The sequence below is a fragment of the Macrotis lagotis genome, chromosome 1, assembly GCF_037893015.1.
Source record: "Macrotis lagotis isolate mMagLag1 chromosome 1, bilby.v1.9.chrom.fasta, whole genome shotgun sequence".
Taxonomy (NCBI): domain Eukaryota; kingdom Metazoa; phylum Chordata; class Mammalia; order Peramelemorphia; family Peramelidae; genus Macrotis; species Macrotis lagotis.
In genome coordinates, this window is record NC_133658.1 from 737,094,465 (window position 1) to 737,119,355 (window position 24,891).

Below are 24,891 nucleotides of genomic sequence, written 5' to 3' on the forward strand. Positions count from 1 at the left end.
CATCTTCTCGTCAGCTGTCATCTCTATGCAGATAATTTTTTTGATCCAGCCTTAACCTCTCTGTTGACCTCTATTCTCACATCTCCAACTATCTATTGGACATCTTAAACTGGTTTTCTCATGGCTATATTAATCTCAAGTTGTGCAAAACTGAATTCAATTATCTTTCCTTTCAAATCCTTACCTTTTCTTAATTCCCTATTTTTATAATGGTTCATTCAGACTTGCAACTTAGGTGTCATCTTCAATTCCTCATTCAACCCACATGAAACCAATCAGTTGTTCCTACCATCTCAATATAACTTATTGATAATCCTTTCTTCCCTCTTATACTTAGAAGGAAAAATTAAAGACTTGCTGAAAAATTGAGTATAAATAATGGCACAAGAGGATAGACTTGGTACAAATTAGCAGTGTAATAGATTTATTTTCATATAGAGATGAATCCACCCACTTATATCTAACAATGTTAATGGGTAGTACCTTCATAGAAATGCAGTCTATCCTGATAAAAAGATCTTATGTATGAACAGTACAAGGAGTATTTCACCTTAACAATTAAAAGAAAATGAATATCTGATTCAAAATGTTCTGGTTTTGGACTCTCCTCTGGTGAATCACTGTCTTCTTGTCCACTAAAGTGCTTAATTTGACTCCTCTTTCAAGAAGAACATGAATATTTGAGAATATAGGAGTAGGACTGAAAGAGTATGAATAAAGTCTAAGAATCCAATTAGTTTGAACTGGCCTTGAATTCCAAAGTGAGTTTTTCATGATCATTTTTGAGGAAAAGTATTATAATATATTAAAGAAAAACACAAATCTGGCCTCAGACACTTAATCAAATTTGGCCTCAAACAATAATTACCTAGTTGTGTGACCCTGGGCAAGTCACTTGATCCCATTGCCTTGCAAAAAAGAAAAAATAGAAAAGAAAAATATTTTTGGTAGAAAAGAAGAGATATTTAATTTATATATGATCAAAAGCCTTTTTTTTTTCCATAAAGTGCCTTCCTATAACATGGCTCTAGTTACACTAAAATCAAATATGTTTCTTCCACCCTGTCATGAGCACTGTATATCTAACATTAAAAGCTTAAGCTGCAGTACTATTCTTGCCAACAAATATCAGTGTGAAATGGGATTCTATTGCACTTGAAATAGCATTATTGTTATCTTCCTAGCATAGATGTGGTCTTAGCACATCTTATCATCTAAAAGAGAAAACCATGTATCAACCTCACTCAACCAGGATTATCATAAATCAGGATTTTCAATTTATTTTTACCATGGAAAGTATTGATATGATATAATGCTTTAAAAAGAGAGAATATAAAACATCCCCCAAAACGCCAAGTGGACGATATCATTTGTAAGAGGAAAAAAGGTCAGAATGTTCTTTTTTCTTTTTAATGATAATTCCTAATAAAGTGAAAAACAAATGGAAAGCAGAGACAGTTTATTTTTAAAGGAATCAATATAAGGTCATTAAAAATAGCATTACAATATGTGTCAAGTACTTGACAAAGGAGAAAATAGTAGGAATTGGGAGTTGAAATGTTTGTTCTCAGTTCTATAAATATTTCTATAACTAGTACAGTGTAAATGAAAGTAGTCATATTCAAAAGAAAATCTCTGCTAGACCTGTGCCATCATACGGTCTGGCTTTTTATAGGTATAAGGTCAAGTTCTGCCTATTAGATAAAAGTCCATGATCTATTATTGATTTTTTTCCTTTCTCCCCCTCTTTATGTAACAGGAAGTATTCCTTTGGGCTCAGAGCCACTTTTTCTGTAGTGCCAGTTGTCAGCAAACTACTAGTCCCCATGGAAACAACCTGAAGCAAGTCTAGAGTAAGCCAAGAGAAAATACAAACTATGCTGGAAAGTGATCACCCCTACTAGGAAGGACCTTATTGCTATTTAGTGGCATCTACACTGTGCCAAACTACAGAGAAGGAGGGAAATAACACATGCTCATGTAAAATGAGTATCTAAAAAACATGTTTTTCAACATGGTGGCTAGAAACATGATGAAAGAAGTAATGCTTTTTCATAGGAATATTTAGCCTAGAACTTCTCAAAATAATTTGGCCACAGAATATGAAGAAACTTGAAATATACTGATAAATACAATACCTATTGCCAAAATACTGATCCAAGAGGTTTAAGTGGATAGATTGTCCTCCGAATTAAAAGAGAGTTGGGAAATTTTAGGGGTAAAATAAAGGGGAGAAAACATACATTCATGTTGAAAATTGTATTTTTGTAGGTTTTTGCAAGGCAAATGGGGTTAAGTGGCTTGCCCAAGACCACACATCTAGTTAATTATTAAGTGTCTGAGGCCGGATTTGAACTCAGATACTCCTGACTCCAGGGCCAGTGCTCTATCAATTGCACCACCTAGCTGCCCCCAAAATAGTATTTTTTAAATAAAACATAACCTCATACTTACTATTAGAGAGCAAATATAGTTAGCATTGATTTTTTCTTCCATATAATATCTTTTTGGCATCATATTAATCCCAAGGTTCCACTTAAAAAACTGAAATGATTTTTTTGGGGGGCAGCTAGTGCAGTGGATAGAGCACTGGCCCTGGAGTCAGGAGTACCTGAGTTCAAATCCGACCTCAGACACTTAATAATTGCAGAGCTATGTGAACGTAGACAAGTCACTTAACCCCATTGCCTTGCAAAAACAAAAAAACTGAAGTGTTTTTTTAGTGTGCATGAAATTAAAGAGGTATTACTATCTCCATTGTCACTGCAACTAGGTTTGTTCCATCTAGCTCAAAGCTGAAATCAGCCATATGAGTTGCCTTCACCAGTAAAATGTAAGCTCCTTGAATGTAGGTAATGTTTTCTTTTTTGTTTGCATCCCCAGTGTTTTCTTAGCATAGTGCCTTTCAAATAATAAGTGTTCAGTGAAAGCTTCATTTACTCATATGCTTCATGATACATTTTCATCCAGAAAATCAACAATCATTTTCCTTAATATATTTTATCTGTCTTTTATTAAAAATCAACAATATAACATGACAATTTCAAAAGTTTGTTAAATTCTAAATTATTCTGAAAATGTGACTTCTTATTACTACATGTGCGGCACTGTCAACAATTTAAAATTTAAAGGATGGAAGCAAGTAAAGATGCAGAATGGTTAATTACTGTGAAAAGAAAGGCGACCTTCTTTGAGAGAACAATGGAAGAGAATGGAAAATGATGTTGAGAACATCACAACCCTAAAATAAGGAGAAGAAGGAGCTTGAAACAGCTAACTCTAATTTCATCAGTAAAGTATGAAGTATTGTTCGCCTTCCAGGGGAAGGAAGGAGGGGAAGGGGCAACATAGTTGGCTTGAGTAGAAAAGAGAATGTTTACAATAGACAATGTGGTGACTTTAAGGTAAATGAGACAAGTAAATATTGGTATGTAGAGGTGATGGCCTGGTTGAAAATAGTTATCATAAATAATGTTTAATGGACTCAGCTTGACTGATTTCTTCCAACACTGTTCATCACAAAGTAAGTATGAATGGGAAGGGTGGATGTTGTAATTCAATGTTAGGATATTGAAATGAACAAGTAGTTGAAAAAGGAATTCAATGATAATGGAAAGTATAAACTTATATTTTTAAATAAAAGGTCAAAATTTGAAGAGAGAAAAGTCAGTATGACTAAGTAAGTCATGAAGGAGTGAGATGAGTATAGGCTATGGGAAAAACAGAGAATTTAGGTTTTAGGAAGGGTGATTTGTGTTACATTAGTAGAAATATTGAATACAGAATAAGGGATGTGACAGTCCCATTGTATTTTATTTTAGGCTAGATCTGGATTATTCTTTCCATTTTGGGGAACAATATTTTAAAAAGTAGACTTTTTCCACGAAAGCAACATTTGGATGGTGAGATTTACTATGAATTGGGAATATTTAGTTGAATAGGAGAATGCTTGATAGGAAAAAAATAAATGAAATCCAATTTCCAGAAATTTGTCATAAGAAAGAGAGATTAGGGGGCGGCTAGGTGGCACAGTGGATAGAGCACTGGTCCTGGAGTCAGGAGTATCTGAGTTCAAATCCGGACTCAGAATTTAATAATTACCTAACTGTGTGGCCTTGGATAAACCACTTAACCCCATTGCCTTGCCAAAAAAAAAAAAAAACTAAAAAAAAACCCTAAAAAAAAAAAGAAAGAGAGATTAGATTTGTTCTGATTAGGACCAAAAGATGAAGTTAGTACCAAGAGGATAAATGTTCCAAGGAGACAACTTTCATATGATAATAAGGAAAAAATTCCAAATGTTAAATACATTTAATAGTCTTGTTTAGGTAATTGTGAGTTGTCCATCATTGGAGATGTCCAAGTAATATCTGGATAATTATATCTTGGGGATGGTAATAGAATTCAAGATTTGGGTAATGATTCCCCTAGATATTCTCTGAGAATTCTTTTGACTCAGAGATCAAATGACAGCAAGATTGACTCTTGCAAGTTGGAAAAAATGAGTCAAAAGCAAAAACATAAAATTTAATAATAGTTAATGTCCTGAATTTGAGATTTTTTTCTTATAAGCTTCACTTTAAATAGGTGATTGAGAGCCCTGATATGGATAACTATTCATTTGAAAAGGCCAAGAGGGTTTAGTTGACTATAAATTTCATATAATCCAGAAAAGCAAATTCAACTACCAAAAATAAAAAAGAATTTACAGTACTTAAGCCTTGTAATAAGAAAAGTTGATGGACTGTTTATAACAAGATAGATACCACTGTGATCAGCAATAGTAATGTTATATTATATTTAGAATATTGTACTTACTTATAGGTAACACATTTGATGAAGGATACTGACAGGCTATTGTGTTCAGAAGACAATAGAATGGGAAAGGAAAATGTCACTAAAGAACTAGCTTCCTGGAGAATAAAGAAAGTCTGAAGTATTCAAGGATTTGAAAGACTGTTATGGAGAATATATTGAATGTATGTTTATCTTACATGACTCCCAAGGTCAAAACAGAATTAGAAAGAATTTGGTTCTGTTTTAAAAAAACAAACCAGACTTTTTAATAATTTAAGCTAACCAAGAAAAGACAAGTTTTCCTTGTAAACTACGGTGCACTAGGTGTTGTGAAATGATTTCTAAAATGAGTAGGAGATTAGAATAGATGACTTCTATGGTCCCTTCAAACTCTGAAATTCATTCTATGTCTAATTTTTTTTCTTTAAGGTTCTATTTGACCTTGATTTTTAGGTGGCAATATAATCTGGTGTTCTTTAATACTCATCTTTTTTTTTCCTTTACCTATCTGATAATCTTTGAGAAATGCTAATTAGAGATAACTTTTTTTTCCTTTTCATATATTCCCTTTATGGAATTCTTTATGGAGTTTCAATTCTACCTATACATAGTTGATGCCTAAATTTGTAACTCTTCTCTAGGTCCCCTTTTACTCCAACTATAATGTTTTCTCAGATTCTAAATGAGACATTACATTCTCTCCCAAACTCTTTCCCCTTTCTTGCTTTCCTATTATCATACTTGGCAATAACACTGTCTGGTTGGTGTCCTGAGTATATAACCTTGGCATCATCTTGGATACTTTTCTCTCCATCAATCATATTCAGCGATTATCAAAATTCTGCCAATTTTTCAGTTGTATTATTTTTATAAAATATGTATTTTACAGATTCTGTATGTACAGTCTACAGAAGTAGTTTTATAATTGGCTTTCCTTCATCTAACCTCTCTCTGATCTAGTCTATGAATTGGAGAAAATAATTTCTAAATATAATTTTATTATATAATTCCTTCAATTAAAACTTTAAAAATTTCAAATTCCTTCTTAAAGAAAATGAAACTTTCTTAGACTTCATAACTATCCACAAGATCCCATCCTTTTATCTAACTGACCTTTTCTCCCCCCCATATCCTTCAGCTTATTATCTGTGCTATTCATAACAATTACATTATTGTTTTCTAAAAGACTTCCTTACACTTCTCTTGTTGACTCAAACTCTTCTCTTCCTTCTTAAAATGTTTTACTTTTTTTTCAGAAATCTTTGCATATCAGTTCTATCTACTACTAAAACAAATCATTATCTCCCAAGCTTTACACATAAATGCATATTTGTATTGGGATAGGAACATAGTGTGATGGTGTATTTTGAATTTATTATAGCATTATAGTAGGTACATCTTTCCATATATGGTTATTTAAGGTTAACATGACCTTCATTGGAAAGGGAACATCTAGGTAGAATGGGTAGCAAATTAAGAGAAGTAGGAAGGAAGATGCAACATGAATATTTTATTTAAAAAATTTCGATCTCTTGGATTATATGAATTCTTTTTTATTTCTTTTTGATATTCATGACAAAGAACTGTCATGCCTACACTAACTTCAAATGTACCATTAAATCTATGATAATAATTTTCTATGGAACACTTTTCAGACTCCTGGGGTCATTCATTCCACATAAATAGAATGCTATTTCAATGTTGAAAAACAGCCTTCACATAGGAAAATGCACAAAAAATGCTCAATAAATATTTGTTGAATGAATAAATGATTGTACATTCTACCACTTTGACTGCTATGTGGGAGTTACACTTAGAGTTATGTAACTCATTTCACATATTATGTGTTGGGAATTGCATTAAGTATAAGCAGTTAGAGGATCCCTATCAATTTTAAGGCTAAGAATGACAACTATATTATTTTTGATCTTCATTTTCCCCTTAAAGAGAGAAATTAGAATTGAAAAATACCCAAAACTATAGTGAAATTTGGTCAATTTAGAGAATTTTCTCTGCAACAAACCAAACATTCATATTTGGAAATTTCCTTTTAAGCATATGTAAAATATCTTTACTAAAGTTCCGTTTTGATGTTTCATCATCATTGGATGCAGCTCAAACAACTAAACAAATATTTATTCATCTTATTATATATGAAAGATGCTATGCTATATACAGTGTCCTCCTACACATAAAAATATAAGCTATAAGAACTGATTTCTCTTATGAAGGATCTTAAAAATCTAGTTGAGCAGGGTGGCATGAGAGGTTATTATGAATGAGAAAAATGTAGATGTAGGAAAGTTAAAGGAACATTTATAGCATGAAGTAAACAGATTTTCCATGCAGGTTTTCCAAGAGAAGTTGGAGAATTAAAAATTCAAAATGGGGGATAGACCATGTAGTAATTTCATTGATAGCTGAAAATGTTCTAGATTTTCATAAATTCTGATGTTCAGTAGACCATAATGGTATTTGAAATAATTTTAAATATTTAAAACATAAAAGTTTATCATACCCTAATAAAATGGTAAATTATATTTTAATATAATTTATAAAAATAAACAATATATTAAAATGCATACTAGGGCAGCAGGTGGCTCAGTGGATAGAGTGACCAGCCTAGACTCAGAAAGACTGAAATACAGATTTAGTCATATACTGTTTATGTGACCCTAGGCAAGTTACTTAGCCCTGTTTTGGTTTCCTCACATACAAAATGAACTGAAGAAGGAAATGGCAACCACTCTAGAGTCTTTGCCAAGAAAGTCTCAAAAAGTAACTGAATAAAAACAAGTATACCAAATTTATTCAAGCTCTAGAGGATTTTTAATGAACTGAAGTAATAATTACATAATAGTAAAACACTAGTGAATCCTCAATAGCTGGTGAAATTGTAATTATAAAAAGTATTTTCACACTACTGAAATTATAAGTATTATCAGTATTCTAAACTTCAATATTTATACCCAACATAACTTCCATATTATTTAAGAAAATAATTTCTTAAAGCAAACATTGTTTGCATAACAATACACTGAAAGATTATGTGATGAATGTTTCTATAAAACTATTTGTTGTTTCTTATACTAATAAATGAACAAAGTGTAAATATCTCATAAAACTCATACTATATATATCTTCCTCTATAATATGCCTTAGCAATATTGCATGTTTGGGAAATACAATAAAAATGATTTGGAAATATTTTTGTAAGCATTTAATTAATCATACACCAAAAATGAAAGTTCTTGTAATTCACGGAACACCAATGATGACCAAGTATATTGAATTTTATAGTCTATGGGCTACTTTGGACTTCATATAATTCAGCAAGCTTTTTTCAGAATTATTAATTCTGATCAAGAAAAGTCTCCCAAAGGGTATGTATAATCATCCATGATACATGTGAAAGATGTAGTTTAGATCTAATGAATTTTCTGTTTGTAGGAATGAATAGAAACTGAAATAAATGACTATAGGAGGGTATGAAGTATCCACAGGAAAGTTCTAAAAAGAAGAAATTTCTACCCAAACCCAAGTTATTATATGGTTAACCTCTATTTATTATTTCATTTACAGTGAGTTTTTAAACCACCCTTGATGGAATATAGAGTTGTAATTAGAAAAGCATATCTACCTTGCTTTCAAAATTGACCATAGTATCCTAGAGTCTTATAAAAATACCTGATATTTATATAGTAATTTACCACCTCATTTTATAGATGAAAAACTACAATGAGGTCCCAAAGAAAGTGACCAAGAGTCATGTTTTCTGATTCTACAACACTTCTCTTCCCAGTTATACTATAGTGTCTCTACATTATTACTATTAATTTATCTTTTATCTATAGAAATTTTCAAGAAGGGAGATTATTAGAACTTTTGATTTTTATTCTAAATGAAAGATTTACATAGAGACCTCTCCTCCAAAGTCAAATTCTGATTTCTTCTCCAATGAAAGAATTTAAAGTAATCTTCATGCTGTGGGAAAAGAGAGAGAAGTCTGGAGTAAGGGACCCTTTACTCAGGTTTAAATCTGACTCCTATTTCATTAAGTACATAATCTTGGGAAAGTCATTTCATTTTTCTAAATTCCCATTTCCTCATAATTGAGGAATGGCTGAAAAAGGAGCAGGGTGTAAACATAATGGAATTTTATTGTGCCATATGAAGTAATGAATATCATGGATTCATAGAAATAGAGAGACACAACAACTGATGCAGAATGAACTTAGCAGAATCAGGAGAATTTACTCTTATGATCTTTTCAAATTGATCTTTTTGCTATTTTTGACACAGGTAACTAACATTTAAATGTCATTATGTTCCAAGTAGTATGGGAAGTACCTGACTTAGGTAAAACAACAACAGTCCTTGCTCTTGAGAAGTTCACAGTCTAATGGAGACAATAACATGCAAACAAAATATATACAGGTATACATACATACAAACATAAATTGGTGATAATTAACAAGATGAAGCCTCTAGGATTAAGGAGAACTGGAAAAGGTTTCTTTCAGAAAAATGAGACTTTGGTTGAGACTTAAAGGATGCCATGGAGACCAGGTGACAGAGATAAGGCAGGTCACTCTAGGCTATAGAAGTCTATTAAAATGGTTCAGATCCATCTATCTCTCATCTCCATTCCTTTGCTAAGGAAAGGGAATGCATTCACTCTTCACTGCCCAAGACTACAGATGTAGAGATGGGAGGGGACTCAGAAGACATTAAGTCCACCACATTAGAGATGTATGCATTGAGGGAAAGAAAGAATAAGTGATCTGTCTAAAAAGCTGGTAAGCATAACCAGGTCTTTCTGTCTCAATGTCTCCCAATTCTTTTCAGGTAGTGCTCAAGCCCTATTTTCAGCACAAAGTCTTTTCTTCAACTGCTTGTTTCTTCTCTCCTTCCTTTGTATTTATTCTCTATATGCTTAGATATGTACATAATGTTGCATCTCCTTAAGAGTAAGGATTAATTGATTTTATGTGTCCCTAGTGTAGGTACTTTAGAAAGGCTTGTTGATTGATTTAGCTCTTAATCTTAATTCCTTTGATCTTTCTCAGTACCTGTGACTGCTTCTGAAAAAATGAAAAATCTATCTTTGGTCTTTGAACACATTACCACACCAATAAATTTCTGTGCAACATAGTGTTTTCTAGAACCATGCAACTTTAGATTTTAATGCTAAGTATTGGTATATTGCTTTGCTTATTTATAGCTTTGTTTAAAATATAACTGCTCTAACAAATTTAACTTCAGGGGATTTAAAAAGTTTATTCTTTTGATCTAATCTCACTAAAGCTACAGGCATGAAACTGCAACAAAATGTATTTTCTTCTGTATTTCAAGGATCTTTAATTTTCTCCTGTTGCTGCCATATCCTTTCCTCTCCCATCAGCACAGATATAGTAGATGTTATTTGAGAGTGACTGTGGCCAAATAGTCCATCATCATCATGCAGCCAACACTGGGATTAGCATCTCTGAACTTTGGTTGTGATAGTACATGGGGATACAGACAAATATGAAAAATTGCGTAACCTCCAGTGTCCCATATATATATATAAAGCCTTTCTAACTTTTTAGGACTTTCTGAACCTTGGGTTCAACTAACATTAAGATTAAAAAAAACCAGTCTTTATCACATTATCTTGGGGCCACAAAATAGGACTTTAGTAGAGGATTTTGAACATTGATAATTACTAATCAATTTTTAAAAATGTTATAAGTACTCTATCTTAACATGCCTAAAATATGAAACAGAAGTCATTTAAGGGAAAGCTGTTAGTACCTGAAGTAAAATTTATCTTGATGTGTTTTATTTACATTGAGGAACATGTCATACTTAGGAAGACATGAGTTCAAATCTGATCGTACATACTTGCTTAAACAGGTGACACCAGAAAGATCAATTAACCTCTGTCTGCCTCAATTTCCTTATCTGTAAATGAGAATTATAAATAGTATCTACTTATCATGAGGGTAAAAAAGAGATAATATTTGTAAATGTTCTTTACGAATCTTAAAATACTATATAAATGCTAGTTATAATTACTAATATTGTTATCATTTATTATTATTCTAATTCCCTGTCTAAATACCACATTGGGCAGAACACCTGATCATGGTACAAAGAAAAATATAAATTCAGAATTTAGAACAGATTGAGAAATTATGTAGGTTTTTTTTGAGGGAGTTCAACTTGCCCCTGTTTTCTACAAGTGTCAATACTTTATACAACCCCATCTGCTACTTTTCTTTTTAAAAATATTTCTATAGTCACTGATTTTGACTGTTTTGTCTCCTTCTTTTAACTCTATAATTTAGAATGTTTTCCTGATCTTCTTTCCATTTTCTAAGTAAATCATTATATTACATTGTGATTAAGACAATGGGAGAAATCATGATAGACCATGAGGTTAAGGTTGACAGTATTGCTTTGAGCTCCAAACACAGTATTCTCAATTAAACTCATAATTCTGATTAAATTTAGAGTTGCTGAGTGGCCACATTACAGATAGGTAAGCCAGGTTATACTGGGGTCAAAAATTAGAGTTCTTTAAAAAAAAACCTTATCATGGGACTTTTATAAATAGTAAAAACTACAATAAACATAATGCTTTAAAATTATCAAAGATCTTGGAAATATTATTTCATTTGATCTTTACAACAAGCCTGGGGGATAGGTAGTATTATTATTCCCATCTTACAGATGAGAGAACTGAGGCAGAAAGTGATTAAGTGACTTGCCCAGGGTCATAGGTATTAAGGGTCTGAAGTCGGACTTTCTGACCCCAAGTCCAGGACTTTGTCCACTGTGCTACCTTCCTGTCTCAAATTTTAAAGCCAGAATGATTAGGAAATGTTTATATTTATTGTGCTTCCTCACATGTATTCAAGAGCTACATTGATTTATTAGAGAATCACATAAAGAAAGAGAAAAGTAAAGTTTCATGTAAAGTCACTGACTATTCCCCAATTCCTGGAATATTCTCCCTTCTCATCTCTACTTCCTGGCTTCTCTCAGTTCCAGTTAAAATCTACTTTCCTGGGCCTTAATAATCTTGGGCCCTCTCCTGGCTATGTGCAATTTATTCTGTAGATAGTATGTAGAAGTTTGTATATTGTCTCTCTCTCTCCTTGGACAGTTAATTCTTTGCAAGCAGAGGTTGTATTTTGCCCTTCTTTGTATTCTCAGGGTTTTCCTTGCACATAGTAGCTGCTTAATAAATATTTATCTACTGATTGAATTTCATGACCATTAGAAGACATATAATGTATCATAGTAAAAAAAGCACTCTATTTGGGTTCAGAAGATTTTAGCTGAAGTCCTCACTTTAACACTTCAATAATGATGGAGAATTCACTGGTTTTGTAATCAAAGAAGTCATACATATTCAAATTCTTGCTCTATTTAACACAAGAGTAACATCAGGCATGTTACTTCACATTTCTGGATCTTAGTTTAATCATTTTGAGGGGATAAATATCTTGACAGTCCCTACTTGCTTTAAACCCCTATGATCCTCAATAACTCAGTGATTAGCAAACTCAAGAACTAAACTCCAAGGGGAAGATATTGTATTCAGTATCTTCTGGGAAAAATGAAAAACAGTTATTATTGATATGTTTAGATCTACATTTTTTACTGCAATGATCTCCAAGTGGATAGAACCAAACTGTAAAAAGATTATATCTTTAAACAATTACAAGGGAACAAAAGGAGGTACTTAGCAAAAGAATGGATGGGGGAAATTCCTATAGAAACAAGGGGGTAATAGTGTAAAATATAAAATAATGAATTTTGATTAGTTAAGACTTAAAACCTTTTTTTATGAATAAAACTAATATACCAAGATTAAAGCAAGAAACTACTATATGGAAATATTTTTATTAAATTTCTCTGATAAAACTCTGCAATTCAATTTATAAGAAGTAGATAAAAAACTCACAAATCTAGACTCATTTCCCCCTATAGATAAATGATCAACAAATACTAAGTTTCCAAAGGAAAAATTGCATATTTCAAAGAACCATTAAAAGAGTTCCAAATTATAAGAGAAAGTGGCCAAAGATAGAAATAGATAGTTTTGGAGAACCACAAGAAAATGAATTCACTAATACACTGCTAATACAGTTGTGAATTGATCCAAATATTCTGGGGAAAGTTTAGAATAAAAGTCACTAAATTGTTCATATCCTTTCTTAGAGATTTTAGCATTGTTCACACACTGAAAATAAGGTCAAAAACAGAAAGGCCACAAATAAACTCAGTTTTCCCTAACAATACTATTCATCATAGTAAAAACAAACTTGATGAATCATTTAAGAGATGGCTGAAAAGAATGGTGATTTTGCAGCAAAATACTAGGATACTGTAAAAAAGGAACAGAAAAGGAATTAATGAGGAAAAGTATATGAACTGATATTCCCTGAAGTAAGAAGATTTAGGAGAATAATATATTCAGTCACTTCACTAAATGAAAATAACATTAAAGGGATATGAATTCTGATTAATGGTAAGTGACTAATTGTTTGCTAAGGATTTATGCTAAAATACAATTCCCTCCTCTAGAAAGGAATGCATGAGACTAAGGGAGAATGCATATCTTGTTCCTATATCTACTGATTTTGTTTCATTATTTTGTTTTTAAAAGGAAAGTTTCAATAGGGTAGGGCATGGAATATATACAAAGAGCATCAATGATACTAAAAAGAATTAAATAAATTAATAAAAACACAATTATGCATTTGATGGACAATCATGAATAAGTGACTTCACATCTCTGATCTCATGTACCTCAGAGAGCTATTGTGAGGAATGTCTCATATAAACATTAAAATGCTACAGCAAAATAAGTTATCACTACAGTTATTATTCCCACAAAAAAGTCCCTCTTTGATTACATGGTACAAAGTGAAACTGGACTCTCAAAGGCAATGCCAAAAGAGCAACAAAGTCTGGCACAACTTACTCAAGTTAGAAATGAGTTGAGTGTGGACTAAGTGACAGATGCCTATTTCCTGGGGACCAGTCTAGATATGTTAAGAGATATTCATCATCTTGATTGCCATAGCAACTGACAAAGAGCTTCAGTGAATTAATAATTAGCAAAGTAGTTAAGATGTTCATTGGTGGAAAGAAATGCCCAGTGAAATAAATGATCCATTAAATACTGAAGCATAAAATTATTAATTGGAATAATTATGATAATACATGAACTAAATCATAATTTAAAATAATTTAAAATATTAAAATATTATATTTCCCCCCAAAATGAAACAGTCTGTCAAGGCTTTATATCTGTATGGAAGAGACATCAAGTACAATATTTTATTTGGCCAGAAAAAATAGCATGTTGCCATGTATAGTGGCATTGTATATTGTCTTTGCTCCTCTTTTTCTTCTTCTAACTATTAGTGCAAGATTAGGAAAAAGTCAATCAAACTTCTAAAGTTAATTTCCTAAAATTCAGATTACATGTTAAATCAATGGTAGAGCCACCCTATTCATATGCAATAGTAAATGAGAGAAGATAGTACCAGGACTCTTCTGCTGACAGTTATTTTTCCTCAAATACAGGAATAGCAAGAAATATTCTGGGCCACTCAGAGGAAAGAGGAATGAATCCATGATTTATCAAATGCTTATGGCTGGGTTAGGGTAATATCCTCCCACTGCTATTAGCAACAATTTAGAAACTTGATGGGAATAGACTTTTTGTATTTTCCGCCATTAATTTTCAGGTAGGCTGGGTGGGTTCTACTATCCACACAAAAGCCACTCTCAATTAAAAATTAATTTATAACTTAGAAATTATTTACATACTAATATAGAGAGCATATGTGCATATACTTATCTTACCATTCCTAAGATGAAGATAAATAGTTAGAAGTTGACTGAAAGAGTAGAGAAAAGCTAACTTTTGTTTTTCTTATGAAAAATCCATTTGTTTTGTTACCAAATCATAGACTATATGTTAGGAAAAAAATTAGCTTAATTTTAATATTTTTGAAGCTTTTTCTTTTTCTGATTAAAACTCTTTTTTATAGACTTTTAAACCTTTTATATTTAAGCTATTACATTATTTAAATACTAAACAAGTTTTAAGTGTTGCTGAAGTATAGACTTATTAGATTTCTTTGAATTTAGAGAGATATTTAAAATGCTGTGTAAATTTTCTTTGGTCTTTTAAGACTTTATTATCTAAATCAGTTTAGATTGTGGAAAACCACTGATTAGAAATTGGAATTAAGCAAATGAGTGGTTAACAATACCTGAATGCAAATGAATTCTGAAAAAAATTAAATGCAATTAAAAAAAAAAACCACACTTTCTGAAAAAAACCCAGAAAAATATAGTAAAGAAGCAAGGCTGAAATATCCTTGAAACATAGCTGTTTCAATCGACTGTAAAAGCAAGTTTTCTACCAGTACAGAAACTGCTACTTTAAAATGACTACCAGAAGACATACAAAAATCTATAATTCATAGTGAGATGAAAACTGAAAAAGAGAAATGTTATATGAACAGTCCCAGGGGAAATAGAAAGTACTCATTGAAGTGGCAAAAAAACCAAACCTAGTACATAGATAGATGCTAGTATACATGCAACACAGGTGAAGTGCTAGTTAAGAGGAAAGAAAGTTTTACAAGGAGTGGAAAAAAGAAATGAGAAATTAAAGAAGACACTTACTGGAGAAAACCACATGACTTTTAGAATCCAAATTGTCAGAGCAAAATTCACGACTAGGATGATAAGCAGAAGAAGGACAAACAGGTAGAGGCAACGCTTCCTCCAGCCATAAATGCCAATTTTGTAGACATATTGGTTGTCTGGCCTCTCTAGGCTTGTGCCTTGTGTTGTTGTAGTGTACTGTTCACGTACCATCTGCTACAGAAGAAGAAAAAAACTCTCATTAATTATGAATATAAAGAAAATAAACAATATAAGAGATCTTAAAAGTACTTGAAAAGTTATAATTATATATGATAAGAGGCCAATTGAATGTGATAAGCAGTATGTAATTTTGTGTAAAATTAGCAGATAAAAATATTTTTTTGTTTTCAGTATCAAATGGTGTTTATATATGAAAGCATAATTTTATATTTCTGAAAGAGAATTTAATTTACTATAATCTTATTTCATTATAAGAAAGATGTTTTACTCTAAGTTAATACTATATGTTATTATAATTATCACTTCTAAAAAATTAAATGACTAAATAATTTACATGTTTTTATGTACCCTTGCCCAAGGTTAAACCAATAAATAATGGAGCTAAGATTGAACTCTAAATCTAATTCTTGGCATATTCTTTCTAAGATACAAAACGATTCCCTTTACCATTGAAGATGCTAAAATAGCAAATCTAAAACTAGTTTAAAAATATTTATTCTCCCAATTTTAATGCAATAGGGGGAAATGATCAACCAGAAACATAAAGAAAATATGTGATTAACTGAATTCCATTTTAAATCTTCATGTAAAATATGAAATCTTAACTCTAACAAACACATTTATGTCTTAAACCCAGTTTCTTCCTGGGATACTCATGGATCTGAGATCTTAGTGGCATTTATATTCCCTCCAACATGGAAAGGACCATGTCTTCCCATAATCTCAGCAAAGAAGTTCCACACTACGAGCTCAACATAAGCATTACTTTCTCCTGATCATAAGGATATCACTGTCTCACAAAGACTGGTGACTATGCCTCACTGTAACACATCTTTATTTTTGTTGCTGATGTTTCATCATCATCAAAGAATGATGAAACACTTTTCTCCTGTTATTCTTCATAGATCTTTATTTATTAAATGTTGCAAGCTGCTCTCACCTACTCAATATCCTCTGGGTAATAACTCATTTTTAATTCTTCAGAAACTATAATATTCTGTAACATGTTGTCTTACAACAACATTGGTCGACTATTAATATAACCTGTGCCTATGCCATGCTCTTATGTGGTGTTAACTATTATTTGTTCATGTACAAGGGAGGTAAAAATCAGTTAACAGAGATAGAGAGGCCTGGAAGACAAGTGCTTTTGATGGACAGAATAATAGAGGCAGTTCAGTGGTACAGTGGACAGAGGACTGAGCCTGGAATCAGAAATATCCAAGTAAAAATCTCTATAGATTTTTGATGAAAAGAATGAATTCTAGGAGGCTAGGATGAATTGGGGTTTAGAGTGTAGTCAGTGCAAAGACACAGAATGGGAAATTGACCATTATGAGTGAGCAGCAATCAGAATAGTTGGCTGCACCAGAGAGCATGGGAAGGAGAGTGATATATAATAAATTTGGAAAGGTAAGTTGAGGTCAAATTGTGAAAAGCTTTAAAAGTTAAACATAAGGGCTTCGACTTCTTCCTTCAATAGGGATTTGAGTGAGATGATAGGACTTGCACTTTTTGGAAACAAATGTTAAGAGGATAAATTGATGGTGTAGTGGATAGAGTGCTGGACTGGAGTAGGGAAGACTTATCTTCTTGCAATTCAAATCCGGCCTCACACAATTTATTGGCTGTGTGACCCTGAGCAAGTCATTAATCCTGTTTACCTCAGTTCCCTCATCTATGAATTAAGATGTAGAAGAAGATGGCAGAAGACTATAGTATCTTTGCCAAAAATACCCTAAATGAGGTCACAAAGAATTGAACATGACTGAAATGAATGAACAATAGGACTGATTAAAGGAAAGGAGTTGGGGACAGAGGGATCAATAGGAGGTTATTGCAGAAGTCCAGATAAGAGGTGCTGAGGGCACTAATAAAAGTTGTGGCTACATAAGTGTACAAGAGACATTATAGAAACAGAAATGATAAGAGTTGATGACTCTCTCTCTCTCTCTCTCTCTCTCTTTATATATATATATATATATATATATATATATATATATATATTTATCAAATGTTGCATGCTACTCACACCTACCCATTCACTCTATGCCTTATTGATGATTCACTGCCTTTATAACCAAATATATGTGTGTGTGAGTATGTATGTGTGTGTGTGTGTGTGTGTGTGTATGTATGTCTGTATGTGCGTTTGAATGAATTAGAGTGAGGAGTCAAGCATGAACTAAGGTGATTGGAAGAACTGATATTCTCTATATGAAACCATTCTTAATACCTTAAATTGTTAGTACTCTTTCTTCTCAAAAATTCAACTTTGGATTTATTTGCATATATTCTAGATATGACCTAAAATTTTTGTATTGTAGAACTATTTCAGTTTTGTCTTTGTATATCAAATCCTAGGGTCAAGGGATTATTAACCTGGAATCCATAAGCTTGAAGAGAAAATGGGTGACTCTGTAATGTTAGGAATTTTATGGTATACATTTAAAATATTATTCTGAGAAGGGAGTACATAGGATTAAACAGACTTCCAAAGGGGTTCTTGGCACAAAAAAGATTAAGAAACCCTGCTCAAAATATTTTTGGTTGATTAACAGCAATAATATAATATGAGATGATAATATTCAAGGAAATGATGTTTTCTATTGCTTTGGGATATACATGAAAATAAACTGCTTTCCCGACTTATTTATTTGATTGTTCAAGGAGAACATGTGAGACACCTTTCCCACAACTTCTGCTTTTGTTTAGGTTTCATCTATAGCATGAATGTTAAGATGAATAACATTAAATTTCTCCAATAACACTTTTCACTCATTTAGTTATTTGACAAGGACTTCAACCTTACAGTACCAGTGCTAATTTAAAGTCTACTCACAAAATGAAAATCTAGTGATCCTTGGCATCCTGTACTTTATTCTCCTGGCTCTGTCATTGATACTGAAGACAAGTAAAAAGGGACCATTTTTTATTTTCCTTTGTTTCATTGAGTGTTATGACCATTTCATTATTAGTTGGTCATATTACAGTTGTAGTTTCTCTGAACTTAGCTGGACTGGTCTTTGGAAAGTATACTCTGTTACTAAAACTCTCTCTAAACATTTCTATCATAGTAGATGTTGTCAGAATTTTTTTTAAATTAAAGATTTTATTTATTTCTAGCTTTACAATTTTCCCCTTAATCTTACTTCCTTTCCCCCCACCCTCCACAGAAGGCAATGTGTCAGTGTTTACATTGTTTCCATGTTGTACACTGATCCAAATTGAGTGTGATGAGAGAGAAATCATATCCTTAACGTAGAAATATAAAGTATTAGAGATAGCAAGATCAGTTGTCAGAACTTTCATTCTATTTCTATAGTCTACAAGAACCCAGGACCATCTCCAAATTAGGAGATAACAGAGAAAAATTTTATGGAGGAATGTCCAAAGCACAATCAGTTAAAATATCAAATCTGCTTTTATCTCCTCCCTTTCCATGCATGCACGAGAGAGAGAGAGAGAGAGAGAGAGAGAGAGAGAGAGAGAGAGAGAGAGAGAGAGAGAGAGAGAGAGAGAGAGAAATGAGAAAGGGAGGGCCAGCAGTCTGGACCATTCATTAAAGCTCAAATTAATTCTGTACAAGGTCTTAAGTTATTTAACAATAACAACAGTTGGCAACATCTGTTTCAACTCTGCTGATGCAAAAAAGTAAAATTCATTGAACAAATGTTTGGAAATCATCCATGTGCTATTTATTAGTTAGGTGATTCCATTCCAGAAGCAGATTGAATTGGAAATGACATGAAATCCACTTTCTTACAATTTAATATCCACAATTAAGACTTTCTCGAGACAAAGTTAATTGAAGACAATTCAATTCACAGAGGACTCAGAGATTTCGATTTTGCTCCTGGGAATAAGATCAATGTACCCAACACACTCAATTTTACAAACCACAATTAAATTATATCATTGCTGAACTGCTGAATTTACTCAAACACATTTTAAAAAATCTTTGTAAGATTCTTGCAATTATCCTTTATTTACAATGAACAATTAGGAATCTAGAAAGATTAGAAATAATGTAACTGTACAGTCTGAATATGTATCTCATTTTCTAACGCATTGATGTCTATGAAAAAAAACCAAAATTTCAACTACTTATACTTTATTTTAAATATTTCCTGAACAATTGCAGCTGCTTGTGTGCACAAATGAATATGAGAAAGTATAGATTTCAGAGATACATTTACATGAGTTTATCAGTCAGAATAAGTAACTTAACAATGTCAATCAGATGAAGAGCTATTTTATGGGCCCCAATAACAATTTTCTCTGTCCTAAAGGAAGCACTGAAAATAAGCCTGTACCACAAGGACAATGTGGATTCAACATTGCCAATAACTGATTATAAAGGCAGTGAATCATTAATAAGACATAGAGTGAAATCTCCTTTTCTGAAGACAATCATAGAGAGAATATAAAATTATAGTTTAGGGATGGTTTAAAAGAAGTCCTACTTAAGTAGAGGGCAATTATCAAGGACTTTCTGAATTTTCTTTTTAGTTCAATGTATCATACCCATATCATTTTCTGAAACCCTAATTAAAAAATGTTATTATTCCTAAATTCCAGACTTGAGAGGGAATTGAAGTCATCTATTCTAAGATGTACTTGACCAAGAATACCCTCTGATAAATAACCTTGCTGAAGGTTCAAATTAAAGGTAAATATTAAATAATATTTAATTTTTACCAATTACATGTCAAAACAAAGTTTAAACATTTTAAAAAGGGGTTTGATTTTCAAATTCTATTCCTCCCTTCTTCCCTTCTTTACTCCCCCCCCCAGGAACGTAATCAGTCTATTATAGGTTATATATGTGCAATAATGTAAAAACATTTTCATATTAGTCATTTTATACAAAAAGACTAGAATGAAAGAAAAATGGCATGCTTTATTCTGGCTTCAGATAACTGAACTATATGCTGTTCTCTCTCTGGAGGGGGATAGTAGGCTTCATTATTAGTCCTTTGGGATTGTCTTGATCGCTGCATTCCTGAGAATAAGCTTAGTCATTCACAGTTCTTCATCATAGTATTGCTATATATGTATACAGCATTGATGTTTGGGTATATAGAACTTTGTATAACGTTCTCCTGGTTGTGATCACTTCACTTTGCATCAGTTCATGTATGCCTTAACAAGTTTTTTCTGAAATTATCCTGGTTGTCATTTCCTACAGCACAATAATATTCTATCACAATCATGTACCACAACTGATTTCAAATTCTTAGCCACAACAAAAGAGAGCTGCTATAAATATTTTTGTACAAATAGTTCTTGCTCCCTTCCCCCTTTTTATCTTTTTGGGATACAGACTTCTAGACTTTTCTTGAAGAGTCCCAAGTGAAGGGAAATGCATCATCTCCTGAGGTAGCCTAGTCAATTTTTGTTGTTGCTGTCAAATTGTTTCATTTGTGTCCATTTCTTTGTGACTGCATTTGGAATTTTGTCAAAAGTACTACACTGGTCTGCCAATTTCTTCTCCAGTTCATTTTACAAATGAGAAAACTGAGGCAAACAGGGTTAACTGACTAGTCCATGATCACATAGCTAGCAAGTTTGAGAGTGGATTTGAATTCATATCCTTCTGACTCCAGGGTTGGCTCTTCATCCACTGCACCACCAAACTGTCCAGTCCACATTTACATCATTATAAATGTTAGAAAGATTTCCTTTATTACATGAAGCCTAGATGCAGATTTCATCCATTGATTCTATTTCTACACTCAATCTAATCCCTCTTCCACTTTCAAATACTTAGACAGATATCATACCCCACTATTCTAACCCATCTCAACAGCTTTAGTCTTTTCCAGGCTAAATATTCCACTTTGTTTAACCAGTACATCTATTACACGAATTTGATGCCCTTTGCCATCTTGGTCATACTTTTCTAAATACTCCCCAATTTGTAAATGTTTTTCCTAATATATGGTACCCCAAAATGAAAAAAATATTCTACATGTGCTCTGATCAAGGCAAAGTACAGAAGGTATACTGGTACCTTAGCATTGAAAACTGGGCCTCTCTTTACACAGCTTATGATTTCTTTACTTTTTTTGGGGTGGGGGTTCACCATAGCTCATTATTTGTTGACTCATGGAATTTAAGTCCACTAAAACCTCTGGGCTTTTGGATAAATTTCTATTTACCCATGCCTCTCTCATCTTGTATTTGACTTTAGATATTATAAGACTATCCTTATCCCCTATGAAATTTCATTTTGACCCATTGTCCTAACCTGTCATCTGCAAATTTGCTAAGCTTCATCTGCACCCTTATTCAAATCATTGATACTAATATTAGCACAAGGTCAAACACAGGTTAGCAAGGCACTCTTTTAAATGAGACTTTTAAATGAGACTGAACCACCAATTACAACCCTTCAAATATTTTCCTTCAATCAGGTTTCTGGTGTTATGCTATATAAAGATAGCTTTGCTTTATATTTTTTTTCTTTTACTCCAATACGGAAATTTGGAATTAATATTTATTCTTTAAAAACCTGTCTTTAATCTCTGAATCAATGATGAATCTTATAATTTCCCTGATGTTGACTTCTTTGCAACCATAAAGTCCAAACTTCTAGCCCTCCATTGATCCACTGCCCGTCTCTTGGTCACAGGGTACTTCAACCCAGAAGACCACAGATGGTACCAAGAAAAACTTACATCCTACTCACATAGAGTACAGGCAGGGACATGTTGAATAGGAAAAGGAGTATTCATATCTTTGAACAATCCTAGTTTGAAAATTATCAAGGGTATAATCCATGGAGAAATCCCCAAGTTCAGAGAACAAATGAGACTATTTCTTAAATTATTCATCCTTGTATAGGATTTTTCACCCCATAATTCTTAGATATCTGCATCATTTTCAATTTTTTTCTTCATCAGTTAACATTAGTCTTTGTACCTAAAGTCAAATGGATTTCTTAAGGAAAAAAGGAGTTGATGATGATAGCTTATTCTAAGTATAAGGGTAGAAGGATAAAGTATATTTTACAAAGCAAAGACATTAACCCTATGGATTAGGAAGTAGAGGAATAGGGGGGGTTAGAAAAGGGGCTATTTGAACTTAATCTTGTGCCAGACTAATTGAATAAGGTAAAAATCATGAACTTAAAGTGTTTCTCAATAATTTAGGAAATTCTTCCCTAATATAACAGTATTATTTATTCATTAGAGTAGATTAAAATTGGTTTATAGTAGAAATACAAGGGATCAAATTTTTGCCAGAGCAAAGAAAATGATGAAAAACTTACACTATTTTTGAAGTAAGAAATCATAAATTAATCCCTTATGAACTCTTTGTGAAAAAGGCTTTCAGAAGGTTTTTGTGACAACAGAACCATTCCACTTGAGTTGATATTAATTTTTTCTGTTTATCTCAACCTAAAGATATTATTTCATTTATAATACTTTTATCTAGGATAAATTTGATTCAAGTCAGATCATTCATAACTTAATATGAACCCCAAAGACTCAATTTGATTTTTTCTATAAAACTTTATTTTGGTATATCATAATTTGGGGTTCAGCTTAAGTCATGACTGTAAATCTATTTGATTTGAGTCAAATTCACCCTAGATGAAAGTGAATCTTATTTTATAGATATGGATAAGTAATATCTTACATTTTCATAACACTTGGATATGAATTATTTATATGTATGATCTTATTTGATCTTTACAAGATCTTTGTGAAGAGAAGAAACTTATTTTTCATATGTTAAATACATAAATGTTTAATTTTTCAACTTTACATTTTGGAGCAATTATTTTTTCTGGTCTTTTTTCAAGGTGGGAACTTCAAGAAATCACTATATCTAACCTTGGGCCTTTAGCTAAACAATTATAGTCATCAATCATAGAGGTAATCTTTATTTTTCTCATAGTCAACTGAAAACCAGAATTGAATTATCATATTTATGCATTTATTTACTAAAGCAAAGTTTATGTAATCACTCATTTAATTTTCCCAAGACTTCACTCCTCTAATTGAAAGTTTTAATTATGGATATTTAGGAAGCACTTTTGCCATGACATTTTGAAATATATATTAGTAAGATTTACCATCTCAAAAGTAGACCTTTGAAATGCTTCATTGAAATTATAAAGGAACATGGATGTGAAAATTTTTCTTTTCTGAAGTATATGAAATTATTTGAAAAAGATATCTATTTTTATCAAATATATTTAATTATATTAACTCAGATAAATCAACTTCAGGAATTTAAAATATTGGACTCTGAACATGACACCATTTTATGCCTTCTTCCTCTTTAACTTTTCATTTTTAAATTCCAAAAGAAAGTGTCTTGCTCTTTTCCATTCATATATTTTAGATTTTGAATGCATTAGATGAAAGAAGTAAAACGTTGTCCTGACATATAGGTTATTGCTATTGTTGCATTACTTTTATATAAAAAACAATTTAGTTTTACAGAAAAAACTAAACTGGGTCTTTGGGGTTCAACTTGTTATGACTGTAAATCTATTGATTTGAATCAAATTCGCCCTAGATAAAAGTGTATCTTATTTTTATAGATATTGATAAGCAATATCTTCCATTTGCATAACACTTGGTTACAAATTATTTACACATATGATCTTATTTGATCTTTTAAACAAGCTTGTAAAGAAAAAAATATCATTTTCTTTATTCCACAATTGAGGAAATTGAGGCTTCAAGATATTGAGTGACTAGTATAGGATGATTAGTGATCAGGCACCTCTCTGTTCTTGGCTTTATGAATTCTATACCCAGTGGTTTCTTTCACTAGCAAAAATGTCTTTATAAAAATATTATATGTCAATGCATATTCATATACACATATATTTCTAAAATGGTTCATGCCATGCAATGAAATTTATCATAATTTGGATCATGGAATTTATGATTATAGATTTTGAACTCAAAGGGGCCTTAGAAGTTATTGAATTCAGGGTGGCTAGGTGGCATAGTGGATAAAGCGCCGGCCTTGGACTCAGGAGTACCTGGGTTCAAATCCAGTCTCAGACACTTAATAATTACCTAGCTGTGTGGACTTGGGCAAGCCACTTAACCCCATTTGCCTTGCAAAAAAAGAACCTAAAAAAAGAAGTTATTGAATCCACCCCTCTCATTTTATACATGAAAGAATTGCGGCAGAGATAGGTTTAGTAACCTGCCTAGG

At 32.1% G+C, this 24,891-nt stretch overlaps 1 protein-coding gene across 4 annotated transcripts in view; it reads right to left on the bottom strand.

Moving 5' to 3' along the window:
• SGCG (sarcoglycan gamma) overlaps positions 1-24,891 on the bottom strand; it is a 313,578-nt gene that overhangs the window by 181,476 nt on the left and 107,211 nt on the right. For 3 of the 4 annotated variants that reach the window (XM_074216214.1, XM_074216217.1, XM_074216215.1), the window contains exon 2: positions 15,499-15,696. In XM_074216214.1, coding sequence (XP_074072315.1) covers positions 15,499-15,696 — 198 coding nt within the window. The remainder of the gene's footprint in view (positions 1-15,498; positions 15,697-24,891) is intronic. The other variant, XM_074216216.1, reaches the window with a different exon arrangement.